Source organism: Agelaius tricolor, unplaced genomic scaffold (assembly GCF_023055355.1).
Source record: "Agelaius tricolor isolate 1412-34295 unplaced genomic scaffold, bAgeTri1.0.p SCAF_1, whole genome shotgun sequence".
Classification (NCBI taxonomy): domain Eukaryota; kingdom Metazoa; phylum Chordata; class Aves; order Passeriformes; family Icteridae; genus Agelaius; species Agelaius tricolor.
Window position 1 is genome coordinate 41428127 of NW_027269261.1, and position 22854 is coordinate 41450980.

Below are 22854 nucleotides of genomic sequence, written 5' to 3' on the forward strand. Positions count from 1 at the left end.
TTTGAATTATTGTTTACTGGCCGGGGCTATGTGCAAATCATTATTTTCAATCATGTATGTACACTTATTTAGCTTACTTTCATAATTGTAGTCTCCTTGCAAATCTTTTCCATTCTGAATTCAGATGATGCCTCAGCTCCTGCGCTGGAGACTCAGCCTCAAGGTGATGAAGAAGGTGAGTGAATTTAACAGTGTGGTATTAAACTGTGCAGTTATGGACTGTATTCCACAACATAAAATGCCATCCTAGGAGTATCTACAACTGCTGGGGTGGTTGCAAGAAAGTGCAAACATCTGTTCTTTTTTTTAGGAACAACAAAGACAACAAACACAATGCATGATAGTCTGGAGATGAGACTTTACCTGTGGAGACCAACATCAGCAATTTTAGTTGTCATGACTGAGGGCAGACACAGGTTTTAAACTTGAGCCAAAGTGCAGATTAAAACTCTATGTTCAAATAAACAAGTCAGAGGGTAACTTCTGTCCTCAGCATAATGACTAGTAATATCACTGTTGAGGCTGATGTTTTGTGAGGCTTATTTGCCTCCGGAGAAATTAATTGCCATTAAAGAAGCAATAATAGTCCTATGTTGTGGCTGCCTTATCACTCACCGCTAATCTTGCAGAATTTGGGTCTGCAGCCATTATATGTTTTGGGTCCAGAGTAGGACATTTTTATTTTTATTAAAAACAATTTTCATCTAAAAGTATTTATTGAACTTTTAGATTGAAAAATCTTCTGTATGAATAGGACAAGGAAATGGCTATTCATGCCTTTGCATGAATAGTAATCTTAACTGCCCTAATAAAAACCACTGTGGCCTTTTTTTTAAGGTCCCTGTTTCTTTAAACTTAGCCTCTATTCAGTTGCTAATAAATTTTAAAAATGTTAACATTTATAAAGTATTTTCTGTTGCCTTTTTTTTTTTTCTTCTAGATATAGCTTCTCGTTATCCTACCTTATGGACTGAGCAAGTAAAGAGTAGACAGAACAAAACCAATAAAAGCTCAGGTAAGAAACTTAGGTTGTTCTTACTTTGCAAAGTTCCTGTGAAGGTGTGCATGAACCATTTTAATAACCATCATGCTTCCACTCTCGTTGTATGATAGTGCCTTAATGATTTGCAATAGTGATGATTTACTAAGCTCATGCATCATACATTCCTTTATAGAGGAGTACTTTTGGCCAGGCTTTACTTAGCTAAAATGATATTAGTCCACTAAAGTCTCTGGTTCATACCTATTTGCATCTGTCTAGTGGGTCAGACACTTATTTTACATTCTTTTTAATTATCTTCCTCTTTGCTATCTGCTTATTTTTGAGTGATATGCAGCAAGAAGGTGCTTGTAAAACGACAGTGTGGATTACTGTTGTTTGGTGGTGAATCTTAGAAAGCAGACCTGAAAAGAAGCAAACTCTCATCAGAAGCCAGCTTTCAGTGAGCAGGAATTGGAAAGACAGTGTTACCTGCTTTTTACTACATCAGTCACCTGCTATTTACAAACTGATCACTAGTTTGATGTGAATTAATTATGTTGCTTTTTAAACAATAAATGTGGAATTCTTGCTTTACTTATTTTCATCACTGTTTAGAATTGAGCTTTTTAAAGCTGGACTAGGAATGTCCGGTGAATGTCCTAGGACTGAATTCTCTATAGTATTCAGATAAATTCAGTGCTTTGGTAGATGATAAATTTTGGTGCCTTTTTCATTGCTTCTTCCTTTCAGTGGCATAAACTTTAGAGAATCTTCCTAGTTTCTATTTCTGTGGAAAAATGTATAGTTTGAAGGCAAACATTAATGATGTAGGCTATGATTCAGTAAATCATTCCAAACCACATTTCAAATCCAGTAGAAATTGAAGTTATGCTTTGCATTAAGTACTGTGCTTAAGTATTTTACTGAATTGAGGCCAAAAGCATTTAGAAAAGACAAACAATCATCATGAGAAAGAAAGCAAGACACTAAAAGGTTGAAAGATTCCTTTATATAAGCTATTTTTAACATCAGTGCAGTTATTATTAATCATTTTTCTCTTCTTGATTTTCCAGTAGGCACTTAAGGGAAGGACCTTAAACAGTGTAGACAAGAGTTTGAAGCAAATACTTTTCATGCTGGAGATTTAAATTTTCATTTCTTTAGTCAGTGTAGGCAAGAACAGAATTCCTTTGGGATTTCTGTAGCATAAAATAGGTCTATAGAAATTTGTCACTTAGGAGTGTTTGTTTAATTTTTACAGTGCTAGAGACTAAAGCAAGACTTCTTGAGTTTGCAGCGTAGCTGCCAAAGCTTCAACACACACACACAAACACATATACTAACACAAGTGCACACACAAAGACAAGATAAAAAAGGTGGGTTTATTTCTGGGAACTGGTAACCTCCAGTCCATCTAAAAACACATTAACAAGAGAAGAGGAATCAGAAACATAGCTTACCTCTGTTGTAAAACACATTTATTTCTGGGAACTGGTAACCTCCAGTCCATCTAAAAACACATTAACAAGAGAAGAGGAATCAGAAGCATAGCTTACTCTGCTAGGAGTCTTTTGTGACTCCTAGCCCATCATCAAAAGCATGATTGTGTTAGATTTGCTAACAGGACTTGCTCACAATGGTGGTGCCATACCCAGGCTAGCAGAATTACTTCAGGAGGTACTGTGAAGCAAATCTCTCTGTAATTTGTAGCTATATCTGATGTTCCAGATTGACATAATCAATCAAGATGAATCCAGGTGCTAAAAACAGTGACCTCACTGATTGTTGTAGGCAGGTTTTTAAGGTCTTTAAAAAAAAGAGAGAGAAGGATTTCCCCCTTATTACCTCTCAGAGTGGCGCCAAGGCTTTTGGGAACATCTACAGAGAATCAACTCTGGACTGTTTTGTGTACTGAGCAGGAAAGAACTTGCCACTGAATCCAGTAGATTGTAAACTTGCCATCTTCCCACTTCCAGGCTTCAATATAAAGGATAACTATAGATGTCTTCTTCACTCAGTTAGCTTAGTAAACTCTGATTCGGACTTGATCATATAAACATCAGAAAGCTTATTGAAAAGTATTTGTCTGAGGAAAATGAGGAAAATTTATCTCTGCATAGGAACTGTGTTTATAAAACAAAACACAAAGCCAAATTTATTCATAATGGGCTTAATTTCCTTTTTTTTCTATAGTAATCTTAGTGCTGTCTAAGAAATTCTTGAGGTGCAAATAACACTATCATCTAGCCTTGCCTATAGAACATAACTAAAAAAAAGACAAAATTAAAATTTCAGGCAAGATACTTATATCCTATTTACCGACTTACTATTTTAGTCTATACTGCTTTCTTCTTGCTAGTTTTTACTTGAATATATGTTCTAATGTATCATGATCAACATGTCATCTACAAACTTGTCTTGAGCTGAGAAATCAATCTCCTTAGGAGAAAGGCTTTGTGAGTTAAGGTCACAAATTAGTACATTAAACTTGTTTTAATTAATACATTAAATTTGTTTTAACCATGAAGTGGTTTGCTTTTACTATTCTGCAAATGACCTGCCAGTTACAATTAGTCAGTAAAATCAGCATAACCTATTTTAGGTTTTGGAAGATAAAAAATAATGGCTCAGGAAATTCTGGTTTATATTAGTTCTCCAGTGCATTCATTTGACTGAATGAGCCTAAATTAATTTAGCACAGAGTAATGGCATTTGCAAGACTCACAGATGCAAGGCATGAAATTAGTAGATTATATATCCATGTTCTATAATGCCTTCTAGTGTGTGTTCTTTTTGTTGGCTCAGAGAAATAGGCCTTTGCCTTCACTTAAGGCATTTGTGGAGTGGTATTTAACTTATTAGTTTTTGAAAACAAAATTTTACTCCTGGAAAAAATGCCATCAACACTGGATTATGTTACAATAGCTCTGTTTAGAGTCGCTGTTTTGAGTAGAAACATCTCAATAGATGTTTTGGTACATTTAAGATGATTTCCAAAATACTTTTTCTTTCCATACTTAGACTAGAGTATTCATCTCATTGCAAAAATAGGTTTTGCTGAGATACTTTATACATATGTCACAGTGCCTTTGTAAATATTTTGTGACTACCCCCACAGTCCTCATTTCTTCCTCCATTTCACAGAAAACATTGTGGATTTGCCACATCAGATTGACAGAAGTAGGAATTTTACCAACAGCTATAGAAAATAAGCAGAAAACATTGAACAAGGTACTACATGGATTCTGATTAAGACACAGCCTACGCTGCTGTGTGTCTGTGAACTCAGGGTCTAAATTCCTGCTAGGAATTTAGGCATGGTAACTAGTTTAGATCTGTAGCTGATATTAAGGTATCTGTGCTTTAGGTGAACTTAGTCCCACACTGGTATCAGTTGGAAATCCGAGCACTATATGAGTGGAGAAGACAGTGCAGATACTTTCCCATCACCTAACAGGGAAAATCCACTTCCCTGAGGACAGCTCAGGGTGGACTGTAAATCTCTTAGATTCTCCTTGCTAAATCTGCTCTATCAGCAGTTTATATCCCTGTGGGATTCTTGGCAACACAGTGTGATGTTTTTCAGAGGTTGTACACCATTTCTTCTGTTTAAGTATAGACAAAGAAAGTGTAGTTTAATTCTTTTCACAATGCCCAGTGAAATTCAAATTCATTTTGTTAGCTTGAATTTGAGAGCCATTATTTTCAAATAGTCTGTTGTGGGAGCACTTTCCTGAGAAATAAATAGGGTGAGTTTAAGTGATAACATTTTTAATGTTCAAAAAGATTCTTAAAGTACTCAGTAATTTCTCAGTAGAATCTTTATTTTGTAATAAATATGTAAGTGTAGAAAACACCACAGAATAAACCATACTTAATGTAAAATTTCATTAATTTTGCAAATATAGGAAAGAAAAAGTCATCTGTAACCTGTAATATACTTATATAGGTACTTAAAGACCTTAGAAATCCTGGTGATAGTGTAATTCAAGATAAAAAAAGTTTGAATATTGTTCTGGTGGCTAAAATACAATACAGTTTCACCTATTTACTATTCAGTTCTCTTATTATAATACTTTCATCTGTTTCTGTAGAGATGTAATAGTATCGTAGCGCTAATGATTTATATGTTCATTGATCATACATTTGTTGATTGTGTATTTAATTAGCATTGTAAAGGGGTTCTAAAACTGGTGTTTGTTATGTTGATAATCCAGTATGACCAGTATGACCAAAACAGAACAGAGGAAGAAATTGTTGCCTTTTTTTGTTGACCCATTTGTTCACATTTCATCTGAACCACACAGACAAGTGATGCAGTGTTTGTGCCAGCTCTGTGATTTCTGTCATCTTTATGCTTATATGCTTTAAGCAGGTTCTAGTGGACAAGCCATACTTAATCCATCATAAAAAAGGGCTGACCCAGAGAAAATCCTGATCTGCCATTAAGGCTTCTGATGCAGGGTCAGGTTTATGTGATTATGACATTTTTCCTCCAGAATGAAGAATTCTAAATCACAATTACATCACAATCACATAATTGTCTCCTCAAACTATGGTTTTAGTGATTTCAAGAGTACCCAGATTTCAAACCCCTTAATCTGGATATTCTGGTAGTGTAGAATCATCATCAAAATTTTTTACTTCACCTGTGCACACATGAAAGGGACACATAGCTTTTTATTTAATTTTCTGACACAATGGAGTGGTGCTTTATTGCTCCCTTTTTGCTACAGACTATCATTTTCAGGACTTAAAAAATCTGTTGCAAGATTTTATCAATTAGTCCCAAAGAGTTCGATCCAAGAGTTTCATTCTCAAAACAACATCTGGGAAAACACAGATGAGCACATACAGCAATGTATTATAGACTTGGTGCAAATGCAAATGAAAACAGTTGGTATGATGTCTGCTGAGAATACCTTCTTAATAGACTAAAATAGTGAAATCTAAAGTGATAATTATGTGTCTGTATCTATAGCTGCTTGCATTTATCTGTCTGTATAGTCTGAATCTGTTGGCAAAGTGTGCCAGGAAGACTGATTAATATGACAGAGTAACATTCTAAGAGGTGAATGTAGTTTTTATTGCCATGTCATCTGACAGCTTCAAAGCATTTGTACATTAGAGTTTTTCTCACATGGAAACTATGTTGGTTGTCAGTGAGGTTTCTGTCTCATTAGCTTGCTTGTTTTATTTCTCAGAAGCAATTGTTCCAATATTAGTATCCTGGTGCATTGCTCATTCCCTGAACATCACCTCCTGAAAGGACAAAGACAAAACTTGTTCCATACTCCAATGCTCATGTTTATTCCAAACTCAACCTGACCAACTTCTTACTGTTTTACCTATCCTGAAAAAAGTCAGTCCTAAAGTTAAAAAAAACTTGCATAAAGACCCCCCCCCCCCAAGAAACCATTTCATTTCAAAGGAAATAAATACAAGATTTCATGTGTCTGCCCAATTACATCAATTCTAAGAGCCATTCCTTTCTAAGCAAAGGAAAATTAATAACCTAGAGACAGAAAACTGTGTAACAGCTCAGTGACTTTTTATTTATTCTTATTAATTGTTGCATTTTCCAGACGTTGCTTTTAGTGTTCACTGAAGATAAATTACCTGCAGCTGAAATTGTGTAAACGAGCAAGGAAAAATTAAGATCCAGTTGAATGTTTCCACTTACATATTTATTACAAAATAGTTAGAAGTTTTCTGAAAGTATTTTGAATTAGGCTTATTTCAAAATGTGGAAATTTGAGATATGAAACCAGTTATAACAGAAGGAAATCAAAATGGATATCATAAAAAAGTGAGGAAAGAACATAGGCAAGAGGGGAAGAAAATATTTTAAAAGCTTGTTGCCTGTCTTTTTCAGCAGGGGTTCCTAGGAAGTCGTTTGTTGTCCTGCAGAACCCTGGTTAATCTTCCATTCTCAAATTTTTTTGTATTTGGCATTAAAGGAGGAGCAGGTGAGGATGATGCCTGCTTGCTCTTAATATATTATGCCTATACTGGACACTCAGAAATGGACTTCAAATACATAAAGTAGACTTGCATAGGGAAAGAGCCTGAGTAGAAGTGGTCCATTAATTGAAAACCACTGAATTACACAGAAAAACTGGAGCTTTTTGACTGTTACTAGCTCATTTCAGCCCTAAAGACAGTGTTTCTTTCCAACAATTAGTGAGGTATGAGCCACACTCAACCACGGTAATTGCTTGTGTTGTAAATACTTGTGTTGTAAATGCAGTCATTCGCTGTAGCTGGAGAAGTCAAAAGCGTGGTAATAAATTGTTGAAGTAGATCCATGTCCTGCCTAGAGTATCTGACGTTGTCATGGGCTAAAAGTTACAAAAGCTTGTAGGAGATCTGTAATGTTCTGACATGGAGGTTTGATAATCCAGAGTATTGGAAATGGAATTGGCTTAATCCCTAAAAACCTCAATTCAAACCCTGAAAGGAAAGTAGAATAGAAGGCATGAGTAGTGATTTTAAATGTCTTCAAACATCCCAACGGGCTATCAAATCAACACAGGGACTCTGTCAATGGGAACTCATTCCACAACAAATGGCAATCTGTCTCTGCTGAATTTTAGACAAGTTCAAGTCCAGACATTTTTACTATGAATTTTCTACCTTGGGCTTATCTGCAGGTCAGTTCCCTACACAAGGAAAGACACTAGCATTATTTCATGGCATCTAGAGCAAGTCCAAATATTTTTTGTTAGCCATAGATCTGCCTTTTGGGCGTTGTAAAGTCTGTGGGTGCTGAAAGACATGAGCTGTTAGAACATTTTTTGTTCAGCCTGTTCTCTCAGCAAAGTGGTGCATGGCAGAGAAGGGCATTGCATGGAATTTTAGTAAGAAATTCTCAGATGAAGATTAGAAGCTTCCAAAACACAATCTTATGGCCTTCTCAGATTCTTAGAGTTGACTCTTGTAGCTGATTCACTAAATGTTCCCTTTAGAGTTCAAGATGGAACTTAATTATTCTGAGTGAACTATAATTTCTGATTTGTATTTTACTCTAAACCTAGCATTGTTAAGAGCCTGCTGGGAAGGGAGATCCATTAGGCACTGTCACAACTTGTTATATGCAGTACTGTTGTATTTTAAAGTGTAGGAGGCAGCTCTCTTTACTTCTTCTTCATTTGCTGTTGTTTTTCTGTCAAGGACCACAATAGTTTTAGAGTAGAATTCTTTCCAAATATTGCTTGCAAGATGCCCTCTGGCAGCTGAAAAACTCACAGCTCAAAAACTATTGAATGTTCACATCACTCCGGCCAATCAGTGAATGGTTGACTTAGTTCCTAATAGAGAACTTTTTATTACTTTCAGCAGCAATTTTTAATGATACTCTAGTCTTGATTTACCTGTTACAAAAGAGGGAACAGTACTATTCAACCTCTTCATGTTCTTCACCAGTGAACAAAATCACTCTTCATATTCTGGTCCTCTTTCTTTTCCTTGCTCTGCTTTGCCTTGCCTGACCTAAATTGGTAAAGGAAAATTGCTGTTTTCTTTCAGTTCTTTCAGAGTCGTCCAAGAAGATTAAACTTTCCAGACCTCCCCACACTGCTTGTATATTATGATTCATTCTTAATTCATAGGCTGCTGGATCATGCTTGTTATAGAACTGTCCTATCTTTTACAATCCTTTTCACAAGGATTTTAATTTATCTTCATTTTAATTTTACATATTAGTTCAAAACCTGAAAAAAGATCAAGCACTGCATTTCCAGCTTTTTCCTCCCACTACAGGGGAAGACCCTCCCATCCTAAACCATTAGAAAAAGAGCTCTGTTTTACATCCAGTTGATGTTCTTTATCCTCAGGATGTTCCAGGGCTTTACTGGACCCCCACTGTGGGGAGGGGAAAAAAAAATCTGTTTTATGCAAGGCTGATAATTTGTATTTTACTGCATGTGTTAAAATTTGATGCCAAAAGATAGTAATCTTTCCTGACCATTTTTAATTATATCACATTACTTGCTACAGCAAGTAAATGACAATACAGTCCTGCTTGAAGTTCTCCTTTAGTTTTCAGACATGTACTCCTCCACCTACCCACAGCTTTCTATGGTTTGCCAGACATCAGATTGCATAATCATAAAAACATCAATAAGGTCCATAAATCCTAAGAGGAATGTCAGGTTAATGATCTGTATTTTAGTGGCAGATGAAAACAAAACATGTAAGTCATGTTAATGCACAGAAACATATTAGACTGGATCATATCTAATGACATAATCTTTCTGGGAAATAGATAAAACTTTCAGTCAAGACCGTCTGGTTCTGGCTATGGATGTACTATGGTTGCTGGGTGGTATGTAGAAGATAGGTCTTCCAACAGGGTAAACAGTAAGAGCTGCCAGGTGTTCCATCCTCATCCAGAGACCTGATAGGAGAAAATGTCCATGTTCAATGCAGAGATGCAGTTTTTTCTTCTATCAGGATAAGTCAAATAACCAGCTATCTACCCTTCCAATAGTGGAATAAAATTTGTTTGAAAAAGAAGCAAAAACCAGTTATATGGACTGTGGAATTCTACTGCTTGGTCTGCACAAAAAAGTTCTGACTGTTGTTAATGGAAATAGAGACTGTGGGAGGACCATGTAATGTTCCCTGGTAGATCAGATTATGGCTAGTCATGGTGGCTTAAATTTGGAGGGATTTTTAATTGGATGATTTATCACATATGAATTCCACATTTCTTATTTGCCAAGCCATGTATCTCTGAACGAAATTGTTGAAGAGACTACAGCTTGTGTTACAGTTCATGCATTGCTTAATTTTTTTCAAAAAAATTCTTGGCTTTTTCCTTAATTCTGTAACAAATTGCCACGTGATGCAGGAACTTTTTGAGGCTTCATCAGTAATTTTAGCGTTCTCCATTTGGTACAAAAGCAAGAGAAATTCAGCTCGTACAGTGACTTCTATGTGATAGGTGGAATTCACCCCCAAATGTGTTCACTGGCCACCTGTCTGCAATGAAGCTGTTGCATTAGTCTGACTCTTTACAGCAGTGTCTGCTTTTATGGACTGTTAAAGTCCAAGGTTAATGCTGTCATCCATGGACCCTTTACCCTACCCTGTCCTGAATGCAGTGTACTGGATTATTTTGTTAGTCACAGTTTCCAATGTAGAGCCTCCTTTCCAGGCAAAGCCACACCAAGGGTCATCAGAGCAAGGGAAGTTCTTGAAGGCAAATAATGTTACTAAGGTACATAGACCCACTTTGACATCTTCTCATCTATACCCCAACTATTGTCTTACAACTGGCTTGCTTTACATTTTACTGCACTCTGTACATTGTGGTCTGTCACCTCTCAAATCAGGCTGCTCCAGATAAATGCTAGGCACTGTTTTCCCTGCAGTCTGCAATGTGTAGGAATAACTGCCTAGGAATAACGTTAAGTATTGTTTCCACAATGCACTAGACTTCTGTGTTACTGGAGAAGAAGCAGTGGTTGAAGAGACAGACCACTGCTTTTCATTAAGCAATTTTTAATACCTGTTTTAGTTTAAAAGCAGCAGGCTAAGTATCTGCACTCATCCACAAATAAAACTATGTTTAAATACAATTAAGGCTACAAATTAAATTGCAGATCTCAAATTCTCTTGGTCAAAACAAGAGAAAAGAGAGGGCAAAGCTTAATATGCCAAACTGGTTGAAAATGCAGTCTTCTGTGGAAAACACAGGACTAAATAGAGAATTTGTTTTTTAAATATATGTATTTTCATCTAAAGAAGTGCATCTTCAAGACAAAAATTCAGTTAAAAATATCTTCAAATAACTGAATGTTTTTGGCTCAAAACTCAAAATCTGTTTACTTGCCTAACTAGTTTGGGGAGGATAAATTTAAGTAACTTCTGATCTTGTTTCCTCTCTGATTTTCCTAAAACTCCCATTATGTAGCTAAAGTCATAATCTCAGACTGCCAGAAGATAATGAGAAAATTGCTAATCTCATTGCTCTCCTGTTTGGTTGTCTCTTAGTTCAAGGGACTTACAGTTTCATTGTTCTTGAAGTTTCTAGTCAGATTTTAAAAGCAATCTAAGATCATTTTTAGGATATGATTTTAAGTTCCTATGAATTGACACAACAGAGGAGCAGCAAAACCAAAAATATCAGTATAAATGTCAGCGGTTTGAAAGGTCACTTCTTCTCATTTCCCTACCAACATCTTTAGTACAGAACAGTGACTTGTAATGTAGTCACACATCCTGTAGTTCATCCCTTTAGCTAAACAGTCCAATATAATAATAGAAAATTACTGTAGGAGGCAATGATTTAGTTTCAGCAGGCATGAAGCCTCGTTTTACTCGGAGCAGTGTGAATAGGAGTGACTCTGCTGCAGTTATGAGGCTAATACCACTGGAAGACTTATGAGGAGAGAGGGGAATCAGGCCTGGAGGGTTTATTTAAATTTTTTATAAGTTTTTCTCTTTATGGCAACGTTAATGGTACAGGACTGATTATGATGTTATGGCTTCTCTTGGAAACACAGTGCACATTCATTTCATAAAGTGGCTAGTATGTAGTATATCAGTCTTCTGAATCAGTGACAGTAGTACAGTCCACCCCAATCCTGCTGCTCTTACATAGGTGGAATTCCTCTTGACTTTAATGAATATGCTGTCAGCACATGGGCTCCTCCACTTCATTGGTATTGCCAGCTGAAAGGCTGAATAAAGTATTTTCTCTTAATTATCATTATGTACAACTTAATTGTCACTAGATGATGTGTTTTGCACACTGAATCATATTTATATTCAGAAAAATTGAATATTCAGGAATACCTTCACACATCAGAGAATATGTCACATAACTAACCATGGCGCTAAGGATGTCGTGGTGCACTTACCTTTCCAATACTCTTGTCAAAACGAGCCTGTGTGGCTTCTATATAGAGCACCCCCTGTGGACAGCAAAGCTAGAGAGAAAATGCCTTGCTTCAAGTCTTCCCCTATATGATCAGGAAACTTTGTTAATCAGAATACTATATTTAAGCTCAATTTATCTTTTATTTCATACCTACTTTTATTGGAGCTTTTTGCAGTGTTATCTTTTTGCAATATAGTCTCTGTTATTCATCCTCAAAGTTGGTTGCATACAGAGAGTTCCCATTATGTTTCCAATCCTTTCTTTGCAGTCTTCTTTCTCTCCTGTCAGTAGCTGATCTTCTCTGCCTGTTTCTCAATTTTTCACTAGATATCATTGTGCAATCTCAAATGCTGGTTAACATTTCTTGTAACACTGATTTATCATCTCTCTAATCTTTCATCTTCTCCTTTTAACTAAGACAGCCACAGGCATAAACTGGAGGCTTTATGAGGAGAATAACCAAGAAATAGAGGCTGTTGATCCTGCTGAGTTTGCAGGCTGTATTCTGAAAATATAGTGACCCCAAAATCAAGCTGAGAGTTCTTAGAAGCACCCAGTTAAGACTGCAAATAATAGGGAGGAGAGCCTGATTCCTAGATTGAGTAAACTTGGAAAGGTGTCATTACCTATCTGTGTAGGATGTCAGAGACTGTTTCAGAGATACCTTGTCCAGTGGTGCTATCCATACTGTAGGATACTGAAGGATTACAAAATGTAGGAGCAACTACATGTTTGATGCTAAAGCTAGTGAAATATATTTTCAGCATTAATTTAGTACCCTTCTAAGTAATAATGCTTCCTAAATAAGAATTCATCCTAAGTTAGAATGCTTCCTAAGTAACATTGCATCACCATAGCCAAAGCTGTGAGTTGTTTTGTGGAAGTTCATTTGAGATTTTCAAATAAAACTCAATACAAGTGTCATAATGTCAATGCTGTTGGTCTGACTGACTAGTGCTCAGAGTCTTGGACTGTATTTTGTGCCAATTCACTTCCTCAGGATATCATTGTGGAGACTTAAGCAGCCTACAAAGTATTGTATGGGAAAACATCTGATGTCAGCTAATGGAGGGAAGCAGTGTGGTTTCATTGCTTACATTCAGGGCAGCTAGCCAGGAACTCCAGGGCTCTAATCCTGGCTCTGCTTTGAGCAGGGCTGTCACAGTCTGGACACATCAATGCAAGCAGAAGAAAGGTTTCATCAGAGAGATGGCTGAGACAGCATCTAGTACAGGACTATAGAATACAATATGGCACTTTACAGGCTTATGCAGTACAGCAGGTGGAAGTGAAGGAAAAGTTGTTATATTGACCAATTGAAATAGTGGTATTTCTCTAAATGAAAAGGGACCCTTTTTTTCAATTTTTCATGCCTTTTGTTTTGCTTGTTGATCTCAGTGTCCCAGTCATGTAAATCATGACATTGGATTTACATCTTTTTCCTTGCAACTGATTGATAACTTTAAAGATTCCTCCCCTTCATTCTGAAAACTATACCTGTCATTGTGTCATTGTAAAATATGTATGTAGAACACAAGCCAAAGAGAATAGGCTTGCCCCTTTGATGCAAGGGAGAGCCTGTGTCTTCTCCTGCATGTTACCTTCATGAAAATGTGCATACATGTATGAGGCAAAATTATTAGTGTTCAAGGGTACTTGCCATGGGACTGTACTGTAGTTGTTTCCAAATGAGACTCCAGACAAGCAGGTTTGTAAATACACAGGCTTTTCCACTCTTCTTTAGCCTGTGTTTGTTCCTTATGATTAATGAAAACAAGTACTGCTAAAGACCCTTGTGAACTACATTAATTATGCCAGTGGTTGATTGGTTTGGCCCCAAATGCTTTGTAACAATAGGCAGATTTAATTAGCAACAGCTCTGATTGCAATAGCTTCACAACCTCCTGGGACCATCATGCAGTGAGCTTCCTTTTGCATTATTGTCAAGACATTAAACAATGTTTAATTTTCCCAAATTAAAAAGAACACAAAGCATACAATGCATTATATGTAGAAACAATAACAGAACTGTCTAAACGTAAGCAATAATAAAAACGTTTCCTTATTAGGTGACCGAATGCCAACATTGCGCTTTCCTGTGATGCTCATTGTAAAAGTTAAATATTTATAATCTGTTTTATTCAAACAGTACTGCCAAAACCAGTCCTTCAGATTTCTTCCTTAGCTGTAGAGAGCTTCAAAATAAATATGGCTTGAGGTAGTTGTGCATGTCTGTGTGGGAAGACAAGATGGGAACAGGTCTGAAAAGGCTGGAAATGCCAAGCAAACACCTTGAAAAATAACGCTTTGGGAAACCTGCTCTTTACTCTCACACACGGTAGATTGCTGGAAAGTATTTTTGCAAGGCCTCTACTATTTATCCAGGTCGTTTGTGTGGCATGTTAAACATTTAAAATAATGATCTTCTGAGGACATAAAGTAATCATGGATTGTAAAAGATTAAGGATCCTAGACTCTTTAAAACTCTCATTTTACTAGTTCAAAGGTCTTTGCTACTATGCATTATCCAAGAAACCTTTAAAATTGTTCTGAATATTCTTGGGACTAAATTTTCTGCTGCTGATCCCTACTGTATGCAATGGAATGGTTCCAGTTCATAGGAGCAGAAATTTTGGCCTGGAATTTTTCAATATGATTGTAGATCTCCCATTCTTCAAAAGCATAGTGATGTTTCACTCTCACATCATATTTAACATTATCTACTCTTTAAAAAACTATTTCTTTTTGAAAACAGAGATGAAAGTGGGGTGGAATTGGAATTTTTATTTTTAATTCAGATTGCCCTTGGTTTTTTCCAAAGTTTCAAGGTAGAGACAAGCCGGAGATTTTTCTTTGCTCTTGAAACCAAAGCACAGGCTGAGCTGTTTAACCATGGCCATATGACAAAAAAAAAAAAAAAAAAAAAAGAAAAGAAAGAGCAATATAAAACTGTATTAAAAGTTATTTGAGTTGAAAGAATTAGTATTAGGATATTCTTACTGGCTTTTACTCTTCTTTGGCTCATCCTCTTTATTGCACACAAAACTTTGCCAAAATCAGTAAACAGTCTTCTTTCTGAATCCTGGAGTTCTCCTGTTATGAATACTGACATCCTACGTGCTATATAAATAATGTGCCTTGGATATAGTGTGCTGTGGGGCAAAGACCTGTACAGCCTTTAATCTGAGATGAGCTTTTGGCTTTACACAGGGTTAAAGCAGTTCAGTTACCTTTTGACCAGGCTTCATGCTCATGTTGTTGAATCTCATACTGAGGGCAAGAGTTCTGGGAGCAGTATCATCAACAGATGATACCACCTTAGAGAAGTTGTTTGTTTCTCTGTTAAAAGATTTTTCATTGCACAACACAGTCCTTGTAATTAGAGACAAGCAATAATATGAATGCTCATTTTCCACCTGCTTCTTGCCTTTTCTTTGATGAGATGAAGAAGAAAAAACACTATAAAAAGTTTTTGATTCATCTGTCATAGGTTAGCTTTTAAGGGTGTAATTATGTTCTCAGTATTACTACATTTTTTTAATTTTGAGATTGTTTAAACCAAGTAGGCTTTAAGAGTACTTATTTGAGAGGTAATGGCAATGGTAGCATAAACTTTTGTTTTATGGCTGTTGGAGTAACTGCCTGAAATACTGAAGAAAAAAATGGAGCGTTTCTGTTTCAGCAGCCCATTTAATGTCTGTATTCCTGCTCAGTGCCTGAGGGCCAAATTCTTATCATTCTGTAATGCCTATCCAGTCTGCTATGAATCAATTAAAGGTGCAGACAGTACTGACCATTTTGTAAGATACTTTGACACATGTAAAGGAGAGCTACCAAAATTCAAAATAACATTCTCTTATTTTTTTTAACAATGCATCTCAGGTCACATTCCCATAAAACAGACAGAAATCCTCCTGGCTCCTGCTGGCTTCTGCAGCAGTAGTGAGGGTTCTGTCCGTAAGGTGGAAATTAGTTGATACTTAGAAAATTGAATGTTGGTGGAGTGTAGTCACCTCCAGACAGCAGGCAGGAGTTAAGCAATAAGGCTGGAAAACATTGCATGGTGCCAACAGCATTAGCAGTGTGAACCAGGAGCAGGAACATGACACAGGCTGCAGCCAGAGATGCCACTGTACACCTCTGAAAGGAAAATTACTTGAGTGCCTAAGGTCAAGTATCCAAAGTCATATCCACGCACTCAGTTTTCCAAATGGGGAAGAGAAACAACTTCTGTTTCATGGAGGGGAAATGCTAGATGGATAAACATTCGTGTAAGATGGCTGGGTTATTTGAGTGCCAAAGTATTAATTTAGGCGCCCCTGTTTGCCTATTTTGTTTTTTAATTTTTAGTACAGCTATTCAAACAAATATGTATCCTCAGCTTACCTGGCAAAGAGTTTAATTTTCACAGCTCTATGGAAAAAGTGAACCAGATTTATTTTCACTTCAGATCTCTCTTGAAAAATGAGAGATTTTTCCACTGGCAAGAGACTCACATTAGCTGGTCAATATACTCATAAAGCAAGAATGATAGCTTTGTGCAATTTTGTTTAATGAATGAGCCTTCAGATTGCCATAGCAAGCTGGTCGGCCAGCCACTCTGTTTGGGACAAGTCAGTGATTTTCATTTACTGTAATTTTGGGTGGTGGCTTTTTTGTTTGGTTGGTTTTGCAGTTTGAATACAGTGTGGCTGCTCTGCTAAGGCAGGATGAGGCAGCCATACGTAAGAATAATAGGTACCAGTATTTCCTATTATGTAGGAAAACCAGATTTCATCCCATTTGGCAAATAACTGCTTTCAGATGTATCCTTGCAGAATGGGGCAGTCATTTGCACATTATCCTCTCTCATTTTAGGAAGTCAAGTTAATAAAGCCTAGCAAGAACACCTGGAGATGATAATCCATGCTCTTCCTATTAATTGAGCAAAAGCAGGATGAGGGATCTCATCTCTTCAGAAGACCAGATTTTCCACTCTCATTGTGAAGCCTGATACCATGACATTGACCATTTGGCTTTAAATGATTTTTGATTTGTGTAAAGGTACTTTTTAAAGATCCATTGAGGAAGGTAGGGTGCAAACAGTCCTTGGATTATGCCTGGCACTTTGCAAAGGCTTGCTATCACTTTCACACACTGCTGTTAAAGATTTAACAAAAATATGCTGCTTTTGGTTTACTGCACTCTCACATTTTATGGATGGTACAATAAAATAATTGACCTGGGAAATTCAATACAAAAATTTGGCTCTAATGCAAAATACATCTTTGAAGTAACTCCAATCTATAATCTAACGTATACTCACTTGATGTTTCTTCCTTATTTATCTACTGAAGAAGTAAATGCTAATATTTAAATGTTTAGAATCTGGTTGTGTCATGTTTATAAATGAAGACTAATTTTTGTGTGAGTTTTCAAGTTGGGACAGATCTCACACTACAGTTTTGTTCAATCTGAGTAGGAATGGCAAAATAGAGAATTACATTTGGTTTCAAAGAGGTAGCTAGTTTGATTCCTTAATCTGTTCAATGGCAGCGAAGAGAAAGAGGATTGCAAATAAATAGCTGATTAATTTAAATTAGTTATAATTCTGTGAGAGGATATATTTGAATACTTGCATAATGTTTCTCATCTGTTTAACCAAAAAGTTGGACTAAAATAAATGAACAAGAAAGCAAAGGAACAACCAAATAGAATGCTAAAATAGCAGGCTTTTTGAGGCAAAACAGTTATTTGCAGTGACTGTGGTTACAGTCTTTCTCAGTAACTGTGGTTACAGGATTTCAAATCTTAAGAAAATAGAGAATTGCAGAGGTATGTGCAAAAACTTCCCTAAAGCAGAAACTTTAAAAAAAAAATCCCAGCAGAAAAGTGGGTTTGGATTTTGGTTAAAGAGCAAGTCATCCCATTACATTTCAGACCTCTGTCTTATGGCCCCCCAGCTTTTGCCAGTTGGTAGAACAGAATTTGTGTATTTCAGAAAACTTGATTTGATATAGGGCTACTTGACTTGGACCCAGGGTAAAAGTTAAGTTGGTGTATCCCAGTAGATGGTATTGATTATGACTGTACTCTTTTCAGGTAAAGCTGAATGGGGGCTAGTGGTCTCTGTATTTTGAATATTTTTTTCAATGGGCTCAGTGCATTTTCAGAGGATTTTCCTTTTGTATTGCAGTGTCTTTGCATATGAAACCACATAGATAAATGAGAGCATCTGTCAGTGATTTATCCTTCTTTGTTCAATGGACTAAAGTACATAAATTAATCATTAGGGCTGTGTTGAAGCAATGAGCTTTTTGCTTTTTGAGCCACAATCATTGGCCCAAGTTCCAAAAGTGCAAAATTGTGATCAGCTGTACACTGAGCGCTCTCTGAAAATGCGCACAAGGGGCCTGCAATATTTGGTTCCCACAAGTTTTTTCACAAATGAGAAAGAATATGGGGAGGATTGTTGCCAGCTTCCTCCAGGGTTTGAGAACCCTCGTGCTGAATGCGCATCTGAACGTAACGTAAATCAAAACATGTGGCACCAGATGAGTATGAATGCTGTAATTTAGTCCTAGGTTTTGGTTGCCATCTGGATGTTGGGTCTAAGGTTGAGTGTTTATTAATGTTACCTATTCCTTACAATCTGTACTTGGTCCATGGACAAATGTTAGGCTGAACTGAAAACATACTTGCATATGAATATATTCAGCTGAGACCTCATGTACTGCCCATTGAGTTTAGTAGGTATTTTTCCATGGATTCTTATTGGGGGAAGTGTGGCCCACATAAATATTTTTTGTTTGATCCAGGTTAATGAACAGCCTTTATAAGAAACTAGCAGCATGAGCAAATTAATTCTTGCATTGTAGCATTTAGCTGCACTTGATTTCGGTTAGAATCAAGGTTATTTGAAAGTGTCAAGAGGTGGCAGGCAGATAAATTCTTGTAAGAATAGGTGTCCTAGTTTGAATAAAAGCAATCTTAAAAAAGATTGGTGTGAGATGCCCATGCTCTGGCCATGAGGGACAAGGAAACAGCTTACTTTACACAAAGGGTAAGAAGGTGGCATTCAAAGTGCATAATACCACTTCATCTACCTCTTCAGAGAAGGAATCTGTCATGCTAGAGAATGTCTGGACAAAAGCTGGAAACCCTGAAAAAATAGAAAGCCATGGAATTACATCTCCATTACTAGAATGAAATAATTTGGGGAATTTTTGTCATTTGTATTGGCTGTGCTTATAGCAGGAACAGAATTGATGGATTCTGGGTGATGAAATTGGTCAGCTACAGGTAAAGAACCTGTTAGTTTACCTTGAAGGGGTGTGTTTGCTGGAGTTGGATTGATGGAGCCACTGATGTAGTAGACCATTTTGCCATTCAGTCAACTTCAACTCCTCTGCAGGAAATGCATAGCTTGAATAGAAATTATCCCACTTCCCACTTTCCTTTCTAATGTGAACATTTTGGTCATATGTGGAAATACAATTTGGTGTAATGTAAGTGCAATTCCATTCAATGAAACTTGAATACTGTGAAATCTAGTTAAAAAATATAAAAACATATTGTGATCAGTTTCCTTGGGGTGTATCAACTTCACTGGTTCAAAGAGGGTTCATCCTAAGCAAATGGAACAAATTCTTATTCTCATGAGATGTGAAATTTCCTGGAGGGTTTCATGGGTATCAATAGGATGAGTATTTATGCATCCTAATCATGATGTATTGAAATAAACTAGCACAAAACTTCTGTAAATCAGAAGTGTACTTAAATTAGACTTAACTAGGACAGACAGTTGATTTGAATAACACTCTGATTAGCAGAAATTGTCATACAATTTAGGCATGATTATGTGATTATAGCCTGTCTGTATATCCTCCCAGAAACAGGGTAGAACTGCAATATTAATTGCCTGTAATGTTACACTGTACTCCTCTAGAACTTGCTTATCACTTTTGGAAGTATTTTTGTTCACAGGTTTCTTGTTACCTGCTTTCTGTATGGGACACTGAGCTTCAAGCCCTAATAAAAGATCCATTTACCCTGAAAACTAGGCTGTCTAAATTGCCCTTTCATAGCCCATTATGATAATGAGAAAAGGAGGCAGAAGGAACCAACTGAAAACAGAATTTCTTGGAGTGGATTCTGTTTGTTATATATACATTGTGGAGTTAAGGAAGTTGGGAGGAAATGTTTGTATAGTGGCAGGAAATGTTAAAGTACCATACAGATGCCTCTGTAATTTTCTGCAGATTTGACAACTTGTTCCTGCGGACCACACTGAAATTTAGACATAAGTACAGGTATTTACATTTATGCAAAAAAACCCAACTCAAATTATTTGTAAGCATGAAATTCCACACATTGGGAGAAGTTGTGATAAGATAGAGCAGAAAAACTGCTTTAATTTCTGAAATAAGGAGCCTGTTACAAGGCTAACAAGATGATTATCCTAACATACATAATACAGCACTTGGTGTTTTAGATGTGCAACAGAAAAATGCACAGTTAAATAGATTGTTCAGGATGACTTTTCCAGAAAAATCACTTCTATTCTCCTCTAGGACAGTCCCTAGTAAACATTAATTAACATTTTAGGTAGCCCTCACAGATGAGTAAATGGAGTCTTTAATAAATAAGGATTTACAGTGTTATATCCTATTGCTATTGAGGTATTTTTCTTAAAAATGAACTGAATTAATTTTAATTTTCTTAATTAAATGAAGTTTTCTTAAAAAAAATTCTGTAAATTAACTTGATTTATTGAAATCCAGAGTGTTTTCTTAGGGAGGACTGGCAAAAAAATTAACCAAAGATTTTATACAAAACATGAAACTTCTCCTCCAAGTTTGTCGACAGCTGAAGTGTGTTTCTTATTGACAGAAGATGCAGCATGGTTGTTTGTAATGGACTGTAAAGGCATCTTAAACCAGAACATGAAAAATGTATTTAGCAACTAATCTTTAAAATGAAAAGGGAAGAAATGGAATAGCACTGTGACATAGGAAGTGGAACATGCATTACATCTAAAGCATTTTTTTAACTTGCTCTTTGTCATGAGCAAGAATTTTACTTTGTCATTCAGAAATGGCCATTGGGTAGATGGCACAAAGAGTCTTGATGTAAAACGGGACAAAAAAGTGTATTTCCTTATATGATTGAAATGTCTGCTTTGAATCAGTAATGTTTATAAGCCTAAATTAAAATGTAGTTTGGATAGGAAATACAGAAAGGTTTATTAACCTGAAATAAATTATCCCAGCTAATCTACAGCACTGGCTAACATAATAGACTATGCAGAAAAGATTTTTTAGCCATATTTATATATATTTTAGCCATGTTTATGTTTTTTACTAAGATGCTTGGGAATTATCTCTTTTTCTCTAGCAAGGTAAAATTGAAGGAATTAAGTAAAATAACAACAGTGTAAGCACATTCCTTAAAAAGAAGAAACTGGAGTGTCAGTGCTTTTCTGTTCCCAGAAGGAATGTTATCGTGGTAACACATTCCAGAGAAAGTTTGATGCATTTTAATGAGTAAGGTATTCATTCTACTTTTATTGTGGCATAGATCCTTTTCCATACTGTTCACTTTATGAACTTCTGGCATCCATCTGTTATGGTTCCAGTTCATAGTTGTTGTCAGATTGTTTGGACAAACTGTCAGAGATTTTCTAAGCTAATGACATTTATCACTGGTTCTCTTGAGAAATGAACATTTGTTGACCATGACTCTTCTGACATTACAAAGGCAATTATTTTCAGCAGTATGGTAGCTCTTGTGATAAGAGCTCTTAGCATCACAGGGCTACAGTTGCATCTTTCCACTACTCCTGTTGTTAATAATTTAAAGAAAAGTCTGAAAGTGGATGAATGGCTCCTTCAGACAGGAAATCACACAAAGGATTAATGTTCTGGTTCTGGCAGGCAGGATTATAGATAAGCACTTTAGACCAGTTTTCCTTTAGGTAGGATCAATGTTCTAGTGGGGAAAACAAACAGGGAAGTAGTAATGGTAACACAAATGGTTGCATCAAAAGTGTACAAGACATTAGACTTCAGAAATTAGTCTCTTGGGCAGATGGCCTGATAGCTGACCTGAAGTTCATGAGCCATTGTATAAGGAAGAAAAATGATGTAAGTTATTGTGCACTTTTGTTGAATGAATTTAATAAACTCTGTTCAGCAGATTTGTAATAAGACTCAGTCATTTGGCTTATAGAGAACTGACAGATGTAGTGTTTATCATATTCTTTTTTTTTTCCTAATTTGTTAGAAATAATCTAGATTTTATCTGAAAACTAATTTAAGCCCAGTTATAAGTGTTCCTCTGCTTGTTAAAATTTCCTATCTGTAAGGGAAAGATAAGAAATTAAAAGTTTCAAGAAGGGGAAAGTCCTTTATCTTTAAACCTTCATTTGATTACTGCTCAGTCTGCTCAGTTTCCAGTCTCACTTCTGATGTTAAGTTCAAGCACTCCTCTGACTGTCCCTCCTAAAGCTATAAGCCATGTTTTCAGCCCTCTTGTGACATCTTCCCCAAAATTCTGCTTTCCTGTGCCTCTGAGATTTAAAACCTGACATTTCCTGACCAGAAGAAACATGACCTAGTGCAAAAGATAAAAATTTCTGGCTTGAGCAACAGCTTGTAGAAAATCTTGCCTCAGCAATTCAACCAGTAAAGACCAGTTATCTAAGTCTAACACTGACACCTAAATCACCTTAACAGAGGTGACTGCACTGGCCCATGAGTCAGCAGTGCAGTCCTTCACGGGTTGTTTCAATCAGTAGAAGCTAGAGATTCACAGAAATTAGAGAGCACAGCTTATGTCCACAGCTGAAAAAGTTCATATCTGCTTCTGCACTGGGAATTTTCCATCACACCCGCTCTGTTCAGATACATTTTGTTTATCTGGATGACCTGACTATGTGGTCTTTATACACCAGTGTATTTTCTAAACAACTCTGGGAGCATACAAATGTATTTTTCATACAAGG

General features: G+C 36.4%; 1 protein-coding gene across 2 annotated transcripts in view; it reads left to right on the forward strand.

The window, feature by feature from the left end:
- The window catches only part of SMOC2 (SPARC related modular calcium binding 2), a 137973-nt gene that overhangs the window by 70743 nt on the left and 44376 nt on the right, over positions 1-22854 (forward strand). For both annotated transcript variants that reach the window (XM_071431162.1, XM_071431155.1), the window contains exons 6-7: positions 125-175; positions 941-1015. In XM_071431162.1, coding sequence (XP_071287263.1) covers positions 125-175; positions 941-1015 — 126 coding nt within the window. The remainder of the gene's footprint in view (positions 1-124; positions 176-940; positions 1016-22854) is intronic.